Source organism: Morchella importuna (genome assembly GCF_003444635.1).
Source record: "Morchella importuna strain M04M26 chromosome Unknown Morimp01GS001, whole genome shotgun sequence".
Classification (NCBI taxonomy): domain Eukaryota; kingdom Fungi; phylum Ascomycota; class Pezizomycetes; order Pezizales; family Morchellaceae; genus Morchella; species Morchella importuna.
The window spans coordinates 1,344,190-1,360,869 of NW_025763398.1; the positions used below are offsets into that span (position 1 = coordinate 1,344,190).

General features: G+C 50.7%; 5 protein-coding genes across 5 annotated transcripts; 2 read left to right on the plus strand and 3 right to left on the minus strand.

Moving 5' to 3' along the window:
- Positions 1-5,123: 5,123 nt before the first annotated feature.
- On the minus strand, positions 5,124-6,238 carry LAJ45_00314 (uncharacterized protein; the record flags this gene model as incomplete). Its single annotated transcript, XM_046109915.1, has 3 exons — positions 5,124-5,293; positions 5,364-5,509; positions 6,141-6,238. 3 exons carry the CDS (start codon positions 6,236-6,238, stop codon positions 5,124-5,126), a joined length of 414 nt encoding a protein of 137 aa, XP_045976608.1.
- A 635-nt stretch (positions 6,239-6,873) lies between these two features.
- LAJ45_00315 (uncharacterized protein) lies at positions 6,874-8,274 on the plus strand (the record flags this gene model as incomplete). The annotated part of the gene is made up of 5 exons (XM_046109916.1): positions 6,874-6,897; positions 7,166-7,224; positions 7,284-7,816; positions 7,885-7,984; positions 8,049-8,274. 5 exons carry the CDS (start codon positions 6,874-6,876, stop codon positions 8,272-8,274), a joined length of 942 nt encoding a protein of 313 aa, XP_045976609.1.
- A 2,073-nt stretch (positions 8,275-10,347) lies between these two features.
- Positions 10,348-10,954, minus strand: LAJ45_00316 (uncharacterized protein; the record flags this gene model as incomplete). The annotated part of the gene is made up of 4 exons (XM_046109917.1): positions 10,348-10,577; positions 10,644-10,673; positions 10,749-10,842; positions 10,913-10,954. The coding sequence occupies 4 exons, from the start codon at positions 10,952-10,954 to the stop codon at positions 10,348-10,350; spliced, it is 396 nt and encodes a 131-aa protein (XP_045976610.1).
- Positions 10,955-11,151: 197 nt separating this feature from the next.
- LAJ45_00317 (uncharacterized protein) lies at positions 11,152-12,653 on the plus strand (the record flags this gene model as incomplete). Its single annotated transcript, XM_046109918.1, has 3 exons — positions 11,152-11,227; positions 11,309-11,415; positions 11,484-12,653. 3 exons carry the CDS (start codon positions 11,152-11,154, stop codon positions 12,651-12,653), a joined length of 1,353 nt encoding a protein of 450 aa, XP_045976611.1.
- An 882-nt stretch (positions 12,654-13,535) lies between these two features.
- LAJ45_00318 (uncharacterized protein) lies at positions 13,536-16,288 on the minus strand (the record flags this gene model as incomplete). Its single annotated transcript, XM_046109919.1, has 8 exons — positions 13,536-13,562; positions 13,640-14,519; positions 14,588-14,724; positions 14,777-14,858; positions 14,915-15,155; positions 15,247-15,592; positions 15,679-15,876; positions 15,983-16,288. The coding sequence occupies 8 exons, from the start codon at positions 16,286-16,288 to the stop codon at positions 13,536-13,538; spliced, it is 2,217 nt and encodes a 738-aa protein (XP_045976612.1).
- Positions 16,289-16,680: the final 392 nt, after the last annotated feature.

Consider the following 16,680-nt stretch of genomic DNA (forward strand, 5'->3'; position numbering starts at 1 on the left):
GACCTTCACCGTGTACCTACCTACAGTCTTTTACCGTCTCTTGACGAATACTGCCAGTTGACGAACAGGGGACTTTGGGCCAATAGAAATTAAAAGGACCGGAGATCTCGTAGCTTGGCTGTTTCTTTCCATACTTGGAATCCCTGTTCGTCAAGTGGCAGTATTCGTAAAAGACTGTAGAGTACAACTACCTACATGATACAGGTACCTACATGCATACAACATAAACCTACGTGATGATGATGCGAAGGCAGAATCGAAAATACCGGATATGCACCTTCTTCTCCTCCCCCCCTCTCTCTGTCCCTAAATAACTAAAATACATGTATCTGCCCCCTTTCACATGAATTTTTTTTTAAATCCCTCTATCACTCACCTTCATCACCCTCACTCACTCTCTAGATGTATCTCCACGATTGCAAAAATGCAAGATCCACCGGCTTCGAATCGCGCCTGGCGCCGTTGGAAATATCTAGCTGCGCTGCCTTGGTGGAGTAAGCCATGTAAGCTGTATGTAGCTAGATGTATGTAGGTACTAAACTAACTAGATCGTGATGAGGTGTGATTTTAGAGACCCCCCTCCTCCTCTACTCTACTCTAGGTCTGCTCTGGAGCTCTGCAGCTGAGAAATCTGGAATACCTGCTCTAACCCTCCATCGCATATTCCATACGGCTATGTAGCTGACTGCGCCTGCGTATAGTAGTACGAGGGGAACATCATATCAGCTATGATTGCCTCTCTCGAGCTCTCATGCTCAAGCACCCCATTTCACGAGCCAGACATGTGCTATAGCGAGCGCCCATCTCGTACCCGCGATGAGCTCAGGCCCGTACGAACCTACAGAGGGGGAGGATCTCGATCACACCCTCAGAAGCGTGACTTTCGAGACGTAACCGGTCTTCCACATCCATACCCCACCGGTTGGGGTATGGATGGATGGGGGAGTGAGCGAGTGTGAGTGAATCGAGATCTGGCGGAAGCAGTACCCTTCGATAGTCACGACCACGTTTAATAACCTCCCCGTCCCCATGTTAATAATAAGATAGAGTAGGTACAGTACTTTTCTTCTATAAATTGTTGTTATTATTACCGGGGGTTAGGGTTGCGGCAAGCACGGGCCATGCACTGAGGTTGGGGTTCATGGGATACGATACCTATCCGGGTATTTCACAGTACGTACCCTGCAAAGGACGACGTCGAGGGTAAAATCCGCCCAGAAATGGAAACGTGCGACTTGGCCTCTTCTTTTGGGGCGGGGGCGATTTTATTATTATTATCCTGATTGAATTTAAATTACTGATGATGACTCTTTGCTTTAATTGCGCCAGCACAATTGCTAGTAGTGTGGGCAATACTATCATTGACCAGCTAGCTAACAAGTCTAGCAACATCGACCACCACCACCCACAGTACCTACATCGAATATTCTATATGGGTAAAATACATCCGATCCAGCCAAACATCCAGCTAGCAAATCCGGCGGCGGCAGTATGATACGGCAATTCCAATTAAACCCACAATTTTAATTTTCCCCTTTTATAATTGGGTGGAGGGATCCAGTACCAATGAGCGGAGATTTCCCACCATGATCTCGGAATTTTGTAGATGGTGAGCGTGGATCGAGATTTCCGGATCTTTTTTTTTTTTCTTGCACCACGCATGCGGGGATGTGCAATGTTTTTTTCTTCTTCTTCCCTTCCTGTTTATCTTGTTTGTTCCCCACCATCTGTTTGTGTTTTGAATCGAACTGGGTGCTGGAACTGGGTCTGGATTGGGGGGCCTCTTTCCGGCCACTACATTGAGGTGGCGGCGGAGAAGGAGGAGGAGGGGGGGGGGGGGGTAGAGGAGGAGGGTACGTACCCATGGTTCAAGTTACAGCACCTACAGGTATGGGTATTTGCACCTACACCCCTAAAGAAACATAGAAGTAAGTATCTCCACCACCACAACGTTTCCCATTGCACCCCTCCTCCTCCCCAGACCCAACCATACATAACCCAGGAAAAAAAATCCAACCTATGTACCTCTCGGGATTCCGCAACTAGGACCCCCAGCCACCCCTCTCCCGATCTCGATCGGACCCTGCATAGCAAACCGCCCACAGGGCTGGCTGGCCGACAGGACAGGGGGGGGTCCACAAGATACCGAGTGATCGGTTGTGAATCTTCCAATCGGTGCGCGCGCGCGCGCTGGCCCTAGTAAGCAGTTTTGATTCACAAAAGAAGAGGCATACCTACCCACCCTGTGAGCTGCGCAGAACATGTGAATCATTGGCCTGCCGCCGGGGATTGTGAGTCGTGCTTCCGGATTCCGCAATTTCGGGTTCGGGTGCACTTTGGGGGAGCTGAGGTGGTGGGGGGTACCTGGTGGGATGTACCTATACCCTACATACATCATATTACATGTCTTGATTGAGCTAGAGCACGGAATCACGTAGATCTCCAAGAATAGACGGATGGGAAAGAATCTTGTGATGTAGTTTTTGCGCGATGAGATTGCACTTTTGTCCCCCGTCGTTGTCTTTCGAGATTTCCATATGCTGGGAGGATTACAATGATCGCCCGGACATGTTTCTGACCATCCCGTCTTTCGACAGCCCTTGTACATGGCAGCTCGACGTCTAGACACCAACTCTGCCGAAAAAGGCACCCAAAAATCATTTCCCCAGCCAACCCAATTTAGTAATGCTTGGATTTGATCCCCAGCTAGGCAGGCAGTCTGTCTCGCTAAACAGTCTTGGCAACGAAACCCTGGAAGCTTTTCACTAAGGCCAAGCTTTTTCTATCTCACTAGAGTGCTAGTTTTGATTTTCCTAGCTGAACTGGAAATGACGAACCTACCTATTAAATTTCAATCGCACTGGGGCCGCCGCCGCAGATTCTTTAGACCCTTCCCGAGACCCGTGGAGCTGAAAAAAGCAATGCTAGACAAAGACGAACAACCGGATGAAAACGGAGCTCATCGATCGGTTGTATGTGTATGTAGAGCAGGTACTAGTATTTCGCTGACGTTTTTGAACTGGGCCATTATTGCATACACCCAAAATCATGAGCTTGGCGTATTTTTGTATGGCATGCAATATCAGTCGCGTCCACAAACGTCAGAGAAATACGAGTAGAGTAGAGATGTATGTACTTACAGACGGGTAGAGTAGACTCGTGGAGTGGTCTCCCGTTCATCGTACGAGTGCTATGGAGTACCCTAAATGCTAAATGTAGAGTAGAGCATGTAGAGTAGGTGAATTACATACTCGACTCTACCTACGTTACGTATGTGCTTGCTCGTGACAACCAGTTGCGATGTGACTTTTCTTTTTCAACTCTCGGATCGAAAACCACGGCGAATAAGGTAGAGCAGGTACTTTAGAGACCGTAGAGTACCTACATATCCAGAGCAGAGCATGTATGTCCCAGAACGCTTACTCCAGACAGGCAGGTAAGCCGTGAATACTATGAACTTTCTGACCGCGGTAGAGGGCCCCTCCCCGTAAGCGCGAGATCGGATGAACCGGGGGTCTACTCTATCTACAACCCCAACATATCTCCGAGATAGGCAACCTTGGAAGTACGAGTAAGAAGGCAGCGGGGGAGTGTTAGATCGAAAGGGTCCAATTGCATCTTATCGCACCGCCGTTACACCCTGAACCCAGCACCAGGAACGTGCACGATGGCCTTTTGACTAAAAATACGGTCCAAGGGAAAAAAAGAAAAAAAAACCAAGGGAGAGGGGAAATGATGCAACCGCAGACGTAATAGGACCTTTACTCTATCCACCACATTATGCAGGCTGCCTATGCCCAATGTATGCAGAGTTTGAGTACGAGTATGTACCCACTACTCTACTGGTTGGATGACGCCCTATGCAGTTTACTTTTGGGGGGCAATGTGATTGTACCTCTACCTTTGGATTTCCATCGCGACCTTTTAGCTAATTACCTAAAGTTATCGTACGAGGCTGCCGCTGCTGTCGGGATCGGTAGAGCAAAGGTATTCGGTACCTCTCCCATGGATCTCGCCTCAGTAAAGCCTCGTTTCTCGCCCATTGACTGATGAGTGCTCAACGAGGCTTCTACCCGTGAGTAGGTATACTCGAGGCATTTACACACTCCAGAGAAAGGCGATGAGGGCACTTTACGCTCGAGGATAGCCTAGATAGCCTAGATAGGTGGTAAAAAGGCGCACGTCTTCTTCGTCTTCCTTCTCCCGCCAATATCCGCCTGGCAGTTAGACCACACCTCATCTCAGGCTTACATGTTTCGTCAAACGGGCAACCGTGCACCGGAAAGTGCAGCATGTGTTTCCCGAAACTCTCTGACTGGACGTGGGTTTATGTGTGTGTGTGTGTGTGTGTGTTTTTGTCCTGTGGGCGAGAAAACAATCTCTCATCGAAGCGTCTCGGTGGGCAAGCCTGTAAGGGCGTTCATCGTTGGTGGTGGTGCGTTGGCCGATGCCACTGACCAGGTTTCCAGAGCGCAATGAGATTACATATAGGTAACTGCAGGGAGTGGTACGGTAGCTGTGTCTATCCGACAAGTCTTTGAAACAAAAAGAGCCGCTCGTAACTATTTGCTTACTGTTCGCGGGTAATCATCCCGAAGCAGATAATATAGTAGATCCTTTTAATGTTTTGTGAACAGTCAGTTTGACTATTCGCAATACGAATGGAATTATTGACACCTTTGTAGATTGGTTTCTCCATTTGGGGGAATCTAAAATCATATTTAAACATACCGCGCATTATGCGCTGGATTACCCACTCAAGACGAGGATGTGGATGCAGTGATCATTTGTCCTAATCAAGTATTTTTTTTGCCCAGAGAATCCTACACTCCATCTGCTGATAACTGCCTTACTAGCGAGGCGACTCCATACCGGTATTCTGGCCAACGCGGTTCAAGCGGCAGCCTGGGTTATCATGTGCACAAAGGCAGAGAGACTTCTTACTACAGATCACCAGTGCCTCATCCATGAAGGCAGAAAAGGAAGAAAGGAAAAGGAATACCCAAAGAATATCATGACTTTTGCCACGTATGGGCAGTGAACACTCCAAAGAAAAATAAAATATTAAAAAAATAGGAAAGCAAATTCAATAACACGGGATTTTCTTTTCAATTTTCACATTATCAGTCTGAATCTTCTGACATTGCTGCTGACGACCTCAATAAGAACCGCAGTTTGTAGATGGCATAGCCAGCTAGACACCCGAACACGATTAACAGGATAACGATGAGAGCGATGACTTGGGCCTGGGGCATTTCGATACTGTCAGCTCGTATGGACAGAAAACGAATATCTAAATAGATACAAGCCGCACAGCCAATCAGCTACTCAGTAATTGGAAACAGGAACGGTGCTTCACTTACGCTCAAGGGTCCGGTAGTGCACAGGTAGTGCACAGGTATCGTGGTTACCAGGATAATACACAAAGGTTTGAGAATATGGGGGGGAAGAAATTTTTGGTGGGGTAGGGCAGAAAGTGTATGTTGCGGGACCCCACAAGGATTTTCCACTGTATTCGGATATTGGTCGTATCAATGTGGGTTTTTTTGTCGATCGATATTTTTGGTGTCAAGTGTTCGAAAACACTTAATTTTCCGTAGATTCCGTGGGTTTGCAAATTGACTGTCGTGAATTAATATTTCGTTGAGCTTGTGATCCTCAGCGGTGAGGACCTTGTTTAACGGATGAGTCTGCCATGGGGTGCACGACAGGGCTTGTTAAGGCAGGCCGAGTACTATTAGCATAGTGGGGTTCTCGGAGTCTTGGTGTTTTGAATATTCTGTGGAACGAGTGCGGTGGCATGGTATTATTGCGGGGAGAGTAATTGCTTTTGCGATTCTGATAGGTTGGGGATAAATTCTGGGCATTTTCGTAATGACCAATTACTATTCATATTCGAAGCGCCGGGGACAAAACGGGCCAGGCTACATACTGGTTCGCTCATTCGAAACCGCCTCTCGTGAAGTATTATTATCCCCTACCTCAAACTATTCTCGAGCTCCAGAGGCTTCTAACGGGTTGAGTAACAAGATAATAATACTTTAAAGGTGGTTTCGAATCACTTTGATCACTACTAGTACACCCACTATATACCTTGACTGTCCTAAACGGGTCGTATCTCCCGTGGATTTGTGATATACCATGGACACTGTTGTGCCAATTGTTCCACCTTCAAGATCATCTCACGAAGTCGCACCGTGGGGCTGTCCAGATTGTAGACTACCGATACACGGCGCATGGACATAGCAGAGCCGAGATGTCGCAGGAGCTCATCCACGTTCAGCTTCTCGTTCGCCTACCTATCCAGTCCAGTCGTGCGGAGCAGCGGCACCACAACGTTCGGCGAATTTAGTGGCAGAGGTTGTATCTTGACATGCGCATCGGGGAAAGTCCACAACAGCCGTGGGTGGGGGCGGCCCGAGCTTCAAGAGCCTCACGATGCCTTTGATAAGAACTGGCCCGCTGATCCTGAGTTGTAGAGAATTTCAATAAGGACGGATTGTCAGTTTTGTTTTCCTTCCCTTTCCAGAACGTGACCTGCTGAGTATTCGCACGTTGAGGGTACATACTCTATCTTCAGTGTTGAGCCGTGCGTCTCCCACCACTAACCTACATACATATCATATGTAGGAGTGGAATAGTGCAGTGCAGGTTGCTGTAGCTCGGCTGGCAGTGCATGGCCAAAACCAGTGCCTTGCAATTCGACGCTATCACCATAATAACCACCACCAGTCGTTCGTTTTGCCATGTCATATTTCTCATTTGCTGGCTGCACTCCACACCGTCCTTCCTGACTTGCAGTAACCAGAGAAACATGGCCGAACCAATCCCTCCTCAACTCGTGGTCGTTCTGTAGTGAGCTGCATAGGCTGCATGAACGCACTAGGCACTAGTGCGGTATTGGTGCCCTCTCCGCCCGTCAGTACTTAACTCTGCTGCCAAACAAAATGTTAGATATAAGAAATGCCCTGCGACTCTCGTCTGAAGTTGAATTCTGCCTCGAACAACACGAATCTCAACCCAGTTCATCAGCTCAGAAATAAATTATCGCTCGGCTCCTGAAACGCTGACCAAAAAAGCTTTCGACTCAAGTCAACAACCCAGCATTTTTCGAAGGAAAAAAAAACAAACAAGTTACCGCCGGCGGCTCCTAAGACTTCTACAGCTACTCGAAAGCCTTACCAAAGTCTCGACTGTAAAGAATCTTATATATATATATCATTGGTCAGTACCTAGGTTCTCTGAACTGTATATCAGGTCGTCCATTTACTAACATTTTGCAGGGGTTGCTCTCACCAGAGGCACCAAATAATCACGCTGGCGAAACGATATATTCCAGTAACAATGTCCCACCCAACAACACCACCTAGCACTGCTGGGTACTCTTTTGTTTCTTACCCTACGGATTACATCTATGGCCCGGACCCCCGTAATCACGTAGTTTCGCAGCCACAACCGATCCAAGCAATTCAGATGCACCAAATAGAGCTTCCTGGAATCCAAACGGGGGCAACAGCTTACCAGCCCTACTACCCATCAAATATCGCATATGCACATATGGCTCCGATGGGGCAACAAACACCACCAAGTGGCCCAAGCCCTATGCTCGCACACTCACATCTACCGCCAAGTCCAATAATGCACCATCCCCATGGAAACCCTCCACCAACACCACCAAGTCCAGACCGGTGCAGCGCAGATACGAAGGTTATGCGACATATCCTGACTGCAATGACAAAAATGCAAAGCACTATGAAGGATTTGGCCGAGAGACAAGAGCAGATTCTCGACCGAATGAGCCTGCTGGAGCAGCGAGGTAGGCCTATTAATCAAACCACCAACCGTAAACTAGCCCAAAAAGCTGACTCTTGGTTCAACACATAGTCGGAAGAATTGATGACGGCATCAGCACGCTATTGCAACAATCCGAGGTTATTGTGGAAGATGGAAAGAACATCAGGGCTAGAGTTGATGATACGGATAGGTTAGTTGGAGTCTTTCTTTGGACATCCGATCGTTCTCGAGCTAACGGGTTCTGATCTCGATAGTCAAGATGCATTCGAAAACAGACTGACAGCCTTGATGGATGGGGTTGTAGAGAAACTGATTGGTGGGATTGGTGACGAAATCAAAGACATCAAACGGCTAGTAAAGGACACCGAGAAATACGTCCGAGTTGATCCTTTCAGCTGGAACGGCAAAATGGCTCTGGGACAACGCTATCGAGAGGCCATCAGTTCTGGGGAAGAAGAAGAAAAAGAGGTCAATGCATGATTTCTGGATTTATTCTTCCATATTTCCCTTTATCAGTCATCATCTGCAGTTTTTTTGTGTTTTTGGGCAGGAGCATATTCGGAGTGTACTCTTACAGGATCTTTTTGATGGTAAACTCGTTGGGCAGGCTTATTTGACTTTTTTTGTATCTATCTTTTTTTTTGGTCCTACCTTAACTCGCGGCTGGCTGGCTTGTTTTCTTTTCTTTGTTTATTATTTTATTCCCCCCCGGGTGTCCTGGCTACACTATTTCTTCTTTATATTCTGGCGTATTTTGTTTCATAAGAGTTACTGTGGGGAAACAGTACGGGTGGTCCTTTTGCGATATCCAAAGAACTTTGCAATGTTCAAAAAATAATATTGCTTGAAACAGATTTTTTTCTCTCCGCTGCCCTTATCTTCGTGTTGGCAAATGTGGGTCAATCAATCATTTTTGCGATACTAACTGAAGTATCTCAAAAAGTACCTATATTCTGTACCAGTCCCAAAGCGGAGAGTTCTACATGAACATGCGCAGCGGTAGATAACATTTCAACCCATAGGAGCTTTTCGCAATCGCAGATCGATTCCTGGCACCAAAGGCGTCGTGGTCCAATACCTGAAACTGGGTGACAGGTAGAGTGACCTACATAAAAGCCGTTGCATATATTAAGGCACCGATTGAATCGTATCCAACAATCAATTGGCGAACAAACAGGGCTCGCTGTCCAGTAGGCATTGAGCCTGGGGGACAAATCCGTCAGCAGATGTTTTTTTCTTCTCTTTCCTTCCTTGGAAGCTTCTAGTAGAGAACAATTGAGATTAAGACCCTCACTTGATCAAGCTGCTAGCTACTGACTGGCTACCATTTTGCAAAATCGCGGAAGTTGTAGCCGTAATCTTGTCTCATTAGTAAAGATCGTAGTTAACAAACTGAAGCCTCGCCATGCGCCGATTTCATCATATCATCCCTCATGAGCTACTTTTTTCCCAAGGAATTGGTTGTCGTAAAAAAAAGCAAAAATCCCGCTTTGCTGTCCAAAGCTTGTCGCCGCGTGAAGCTGTGGGGTGGGGGGGCCGTACGGATCGAATTAAAAAAAACAATCTTTGGGGAAAAAAAAAAAAGAGCTCTTGCAAATGGACGTGTATGTTCTGTTAGCTCTGCACTATGACCTCACGTGCACATGAAACATTGAGACAGCATATCATTTATTTAGTTACCCGGCTCTTCTTTGTAATCGAATCATTTTTCATGATGCAATATTTTCATCTTACAATGTATAATACATGAGTCGTTCACTGTCTCTTGACGAATACTGCCAATTGACGAACAGGGATTCCAAGTATGGCCAAGCTGCGAGATCTCCAGTCATTTTAATTTCTATTGGCCCAAAATCCCCTGTTCGTCAATTGGCAGTATCCGTCAAGAGACAGTGAACGACTGTACTCGCAAAGGGTAACGGGTGTTGTGGTCTGGCTTAAAAGACTACGGTGACAACCTAGAGGCTATAACTACGCTCATACCTTAGGTTCCCCCCAAATAAAGGCTTTCTTGAACTGCTTTCTACCGGCTAGGACGCTTCTCAAGGCCTGGTATATAGATAGAAGGGAACCATGCGCATGTTGTAGGATGGATCTATTATACAGCTATATCGAGTTCCCGGCCGGTTACAAGTACGAGCGGTCAGACTGTCAATGAGGTACTCGGAAACCAGTCCGGTCCATGTGTATATGTAACTATATCTCTGGCAATGCGGTTCTCGAACTGGACTCTACGAGAGCTTCTATGCGGGATATCTATAATTTCTTACCCTGGATATTTGTCCGTAGGAGATAGTTTGGCGCACAAGCTTAAGCTTCCAAAGCATGCACCTGTAAACCCCGGGTCTCGGGGAGGAACCTAGTCGTTTTCATCCTATTAACACCAACAAATACAGTGGTTAAATACCCTACCGGAGCTCACAAGCCCCAGAACAACAAAGAGAGAGAGAAAAACACCAAAAAACCAGCGCAAAAAACAAAAGAAAGGGAAAAAATCATAACCCAAAGCCTAACGATTCTCTAAACCAAACAACTCCCCCCCCCCCCCGGGGCCTACGACCTCCTCAAGCTCCGAATGACCATATCCAACTTCTCCGCCGCCTCCTCCCTCGCCCTCACGGCCTCCAGCCGCTGCGCCTCCGCCTCCTTGTACTCATTCTCGAGGTTCCGCAGGCGCTCCTGCTGCTCGTCCTCCGACACGCCGATGCCTGGAAGCGAGGTGATCAGGAACTCGATCTGCTTGGACTTGAAGATGAGGTCACGGGCGAGCTCGATTTTCGCGGCTAGGGTTGTTAGCTTTGCGCGACAGGAGGGAGACCGGGGGGAGGTGGGGGACTAGGGGGTGGTACCGTCGAATGTGGCTTTGTCGTCGATTACGGCTGTGGGTGTGTGTTAGCTCTGAAGGGGGAGGGGGAGGGGAAGGGAGGGAGGGGAAGGGAGAGAGGGGGGGTAACCGTTCTCGTCTGTGACTTTGGCTTCGCCGCCGACGGGGACCGCGTCGTGGTGGGTGCCGACGTAGCGGAGGGCGCTGAAGAGCTGGGTGGCCATCTGGGGGGGTGTGTTAGAGCTGTGGAGAGCGGGGAGAGAGAGGGAGTAGGGAGAGGGAGAGGGTATCTACCTGATCGATTGCATCTTGGAGCTGTGAGAGGCGGTCGGCCATTGTGGTTGTTGTGGATGTGGGCTGTAGGAGGAGGAGGAGTGAAGTGGTTGTGGTTGAGTGCAGCACACAGAGCACAGGCGTGACAGGGCTTGACAACACACCCCACCAGCAGAGAACACAGAACACTCCACACTCCACAGACAGAACATCCCCCACCATCTCCCCTCCCCCTCCAAACACCTCAATTCCCCCAGAAGATGGCCCAGAGACCGCCTCTAACGCTCACCGCAGAGCTCGAGAAGCTCGAGCAGAGCATAACACTCACCCTCCAAGGCAAGTTTACACCCCCGACACCCCCGTTCCCCCTTCCCTTCCTTCCCTTCCTCGCTCCTAACATCCCCCGTGCCCCCGCAGAGATCGACCACAACTTCAGCAAAACCCACCGCATCGTCACAAACTCCATCATCCCCATCGTCGAGCGCTACGCCAAAGAATCCACCGCCGTCTGGGAAGGCTCAAAGGTCCCCTCCCTCTCCCCCGCCCGCTTAGAAAAAGCCAATCGTTGACACTCCCTATAATACACCCACAGTTCTGGAAGCAATTCTTCGAAGCCTCCGCCAACGTCGCGCTCTCAAACTACCAAGAAGAGGAAGAACCCAATTACGGCGAGCCCACGACCGTCGCCGCCGAGGGCACAACCTACGTCACGCACGACTCATCCGCATTCCCGAACTCGTCGCCGGCCAACTACGAGCACACCCGCGGCGCTGCTGCTGACGACGACGGGGACGAGACACTGCAGACGACCGCGACGACGGAGCGCCATCCGCAGGGCGACGCAGACAGTGACGATGACGACGATTACCTGCTTGACGACTCGATGCTCGACTCTCTGAACCTCACGGGGGCAATCACGCACCACTCCACGCCCAAGCCGAAGCCACAGCAGCAGCGCGCGGGACAATGGGCCAACATCGAGTCTCCCTTCGAAGCATTCAAGAAGGAGCTCACCCCCGACCCCTTCCCCAGCCGCAGCGGCGGCAGAAACGACGCCGCCGCCGCCGACTCCGACTCCGACACCAGTCTCACCGACTCCCTCCTCCTCCCCTCCACACCACCCACAAACCGTAGCCGCCGCCCCGCACCCACGGACGACCCCAGCACGCCCACGCCCAGCACCTCCTCCCCCTTCCTCCCACCCACACTACACACAGCGCGCAAGACCCCCGGCGGCGGCGGCGACGCCCTCCTGCACCGTGTGCTCGACAAGAATTGGCGCGTCCAGGCCACCCCGCTCGGAAAAGCCCCCGCCACAAAATACCGCACCACCACCGGCGCAACACCCCACAGCACCCGCCGCCTCTTCACCACCGCCCACCTCGACCCGGACTCGGACGACGACGACCGCTCCCCCGAGAAGCCCCAACTACACACCAAACACCTCTTCTCCCCCTCCCCCCCGCGCGCCGCGCACCTCAACCTCGGCCCCAAAACCCCCACCACCGCCAAGGCAAAAGGCAAAAACAAGGCCCCGGACCCCTGGAACAACAACCCGCCGGCGCCGCAGACTCCGACGAGGACCAAGACAGCGACGACGAAATCCTCGGCTACAGCCCCCGCAGACGATCCAGTTCTCGTTCCCCGCGAGCAAGCTCCTGGCCACGCCGGCGCGCGAGGCGAGTCGCAGGATCGTCAAGGATATACTGATGACGGCGGGGGCGGGCGATCTGAGTGCGAGCCAGGGCGGGGACAGCTTTAGCAGTCCGCCATTTGTCAGTGGGAAGGGCGCGGGCAGGTGGGCGGATAGTGATGAGGATATCTTTTAGCTGCGGGTGGGGAGGCCCGGGGGGATAAGGGGGAAGGGGGGGTAATTGTATATATAGATGATATTATTGTTTTTGCTTTTTTGTTATCGCTTTTTTCTTGAATAATAATGGGTAATGACACAATCAAGATACTTTATGTGTCTATCGGGGAAGATGGGATATGACCATTCATGGGTGATCACTCGCACATGTACAAGACGGGAAATGATTGCTTCTGCATGTATTGCTGCGCACCACTACTACCGCATGTACCGAATGGCTTAATTTTAATCCTTCAAAAAAAAAAAAAAAACAGCCCCCCGGGTATTATTTCTCTCTGAGCTTACCACGGAGTAAAAAAAAAAAAAAAAAGAACAAAAGGTACTGCGACGGCGGCCCGTCACTACCCCCACTCCTTTAAGGTTCGAACCCAGGACCTCGCGGTCCTGAGCAAACACACAGTGTCTCACCCGACGCCGGGGTCTAAACCGTTAGACCGCTCGCCCTTGTTGGTACTGCGTGAAAAGTGATATTTAACCTTGGTGGTGTGTGTCAAGATGAAGTTGGATTTCAAGACTTGATGCACTCGATGGCCGGGGGAGGACGAGAGACACAAGCCTGCTGTCATATCGAAGCTCTACTATTTTACAAGCATTCAAGCCCGTCAAAAATACAGAGTGGTGTGGCGCAATAAATCAACTATGTAGGTATTCTAATTCTACACTCTAGTCGCACCATCCAACAGTCTACGATATAAATAACTGATTTATCTCCCTCCCCCCCACAGCACATCTCTAAACTTTAAAGCCAACAAACCGGTATCCCGCACCCACCCACTAGGGCCCCAAATATTTCCTCGCACTCTATCATCGCACACACCCTCCATCAGCACTCATTCATCGTCACCACAATCACAACCAAAAGGAATTCCAAAACTCACCTCCTGCAAAATGCCAACCTGCCTACTCGCCTTGATAAACATATCCCGATACTGCTCGAGACTGCTATGCACCACATCCCCTCTTGTCATAGTGCCCTCACAGATGCGCTTCATCTTCTCCTCCATCTCCTTGCGCAGGAACGGCTTACTGAGGCTGTTGTCGAACCCGATCTTGTCGTAGCCCTCGACCAGCGCGATCCCGAGATTGCTGGGTATGAACTCCAGCATCCCGCCTCTTCCGCCACCCGCCGCCGCGCCGCCCCTACCACCCCCTCGCGCCGCTCCTCCTCGACCGTGGCCGCGGCCCCGGCCTCTTCCGGCGGCGGCAGGTTCATTGTCCATTTCCTCTTCTGCGTCACCGCCGCCGCCGCCAGCACCACGGGTCTTGGGCTGCGCGAAAACATACATCCTCTCCGTGATCCTCGCAATATGATCAGCCATAGTCGCATCCGTGCCAATGCCGTTCGCATCCATCAGCGCAATCAGCTCCGGCTCCGTCAGATACGCGGGGGGGCTCGTCTTCCCCTCCGTGATATTCGCCTCTGTCGGGATGAACCTCTCTCCGTCCCTGAACTTAGGGAGGATCTGCGAAGAGACCCATTTCTCGTATATGTAGACATCAAGGTAGTTGCGCTTGCGCACGATAAGGCCCGAGGTGTGGAAGTGTTCGTCGCCGTATTTGATGTTGACCGTTGTGGTCTCGCCGATTGCGTCTTCGGAGCAGCAGGCGAGGAAGCGGCGGGTGATGAGTTCGTAGACTTTGCGTTCATCGGCGGTAGCAAGGGCGGAGGGGGCGACAAAGGCGACGGGGTGGATGGGGGGGTGGGCTTTGTCGTTATTTTTGCCCATGCAAGGCTGAGAGAAGCCGCCGTCCATAAGTCTATATAATGTATCATATCAATCATTGACATCCGGAAGTTAATATAAGGATTATAGAAGATGCTATACCCTTGAGCAAACTGCCCCCAGCTCTCACTCTGTATCTGTTTATCCACAAGCGCACGCAGGTCAATTGCTTTATCAAACTGGTCCGTCTCCGTTCTGGGATAACTGATGAACCCCGATATATAAAGCTTCTCCGCTATCTATAGCACACATTAGCAATCCCTTGATTTGACTCGACAACGCTCAACACACCGTCATCACAAGCTGCGACGAAAGGCCCAACAGTCTACTCCCCTGCTTCTGCAGCTCCACCGTCGTCAATGGCAGCGGCTTCCTACGCAACCATCAGCCAAACCCCGGGATAAAAAAACAAAAGAGGCAGATAGATACAATTTCCGAGCAGGCTTCGAGACCGTGCTTATGACGGTGGCGTACTTTTCCAGCAGACACCGCTCAAACAGGATGACCGTGCTCATCCTGTCAAACAGCCGGCTCCGGTTCCAGTTGAACGTGACATGGATATCGTCCCTCTTCTGCATAACCTTGATATACCAGAAAGGCTCCGCAACAAAGTTCTTGATCTTGTGATACCGGTCCACCACGAACCCCAGCGTCGGGAACTGACAAGACCCTATCCACAACACACACACCTCGCCGTCAGCACACAAAACCCAAACCCCACACACCGCCCCAAACCAAAACCAAAAAGAAGAAAAACCCACCATAGCTCACAATCTGATCACTCCCCAGAATGGCCTTCAACGCCGTCGTCTGCCACCTCGTGAACGCCGCGCCAATCCTCAAATCCAGCTCTATCCTCGCCGACACTGCTGCCGCCTGTCTTTCATCCAGGTCTATGGGGTTCTGTGCCGCATGCAGGATGTGCGCGCGCTCGATGTTTGAGAAGCGCGCACGCTTGACCATGATCCGTGGGTTAGCCTTGAGCGCAATGTCGCGCACTTCGGTGCCGATGTATTCGCCTTCGCGGTCGCAGTCGGTCCAGATGAAGAGCATTGATGCGTTGCGGGCTTCGTGAGTGATGTTGGTAGCCACGTCTTTAGTTTTTTCCTGTGAGAGTGGGCGGGCTGGGGGTTAGTGGTGGTGGCGGTGGACTGCTACTGCGGCGGCGGCGGGCGGGTGGGTGGACTACATACGCCAATGACCTGTACCGTGCGGGCTTCAAACAGCGCCCCCGGCGCGCACGAGTTCCACTTGCGATGCGCGTCGTCGAAATCCCACTCGACCGTGTGGCCCAGCACCGAGGTCATGGTGACCACGCACTCGCCCCATGGCTGCGCGAAGTGGTACGTAAAGTCGTAGTTCTTGATGTACTTGTTCTTGGTGGTCCTTACCTACATAACCCAGCGAGCCAAAAAAAAAAAAAACTTCACACATCAATCATCTATACCCCCAACCAACAGCAACATGTACAGAGGAAGAGATTCAAGTATATATTACATTCGTCTGGCCACCACTCATGTGCTGCGACACAGCCTTTGCAATCGATGGCTTCTCGGCGATGCAGAGGATCTTCTTGGGTGGCATCTTGCGTGCGGTTGAGGTTGTAGTTGTGGTTGCGAAATATTGCTTTGCGGCTGTGGTAAGAGAACGGTGTTGCATGGGGTGCGCGCGGGTGTTTTGGCAGACGCGGAGGAGGAGGAGGGCGGTGGGGAGGAGGGGAGACGTGACGTTGGCGCGTGGGGCGACGCGAAGGGTCAGGCGCTGTCTCACTACTTTACGCGTGCACGTGTGCGGTGAGGTCATGGCCTGTCACTCGGTGTGTGGGGTCGAGCTACAAGCGGGGTCGGTGAGGTGAGTGAGGCGTCAGGAGAGGAGAGGAGAGGTGGGGTGGGAGGCGCTGCTACTGCTTTTTGTATTCACCTCTCAATCCTTTTCAACGAACTGATGAAAATGTGAATAAATATAGAGATGAAGCGATGCAATTGTGATGGTGGTGGTGATGATGATGATGGTGGTGGTAGTCCCGCTACCTACACATCCCGCTTGTCCCAATCGGTCGTCTTTCAAAGTTTTCAATCTACTACTCTACATCCATGCATGCGCCACAACGGGGAGGGGAAAGCAACTGTTAATTCAGCATGGCAGGTTATTATTTAGCGCCCTCGCTGCCATCCTGCCTTCAGTACATGTAGTAA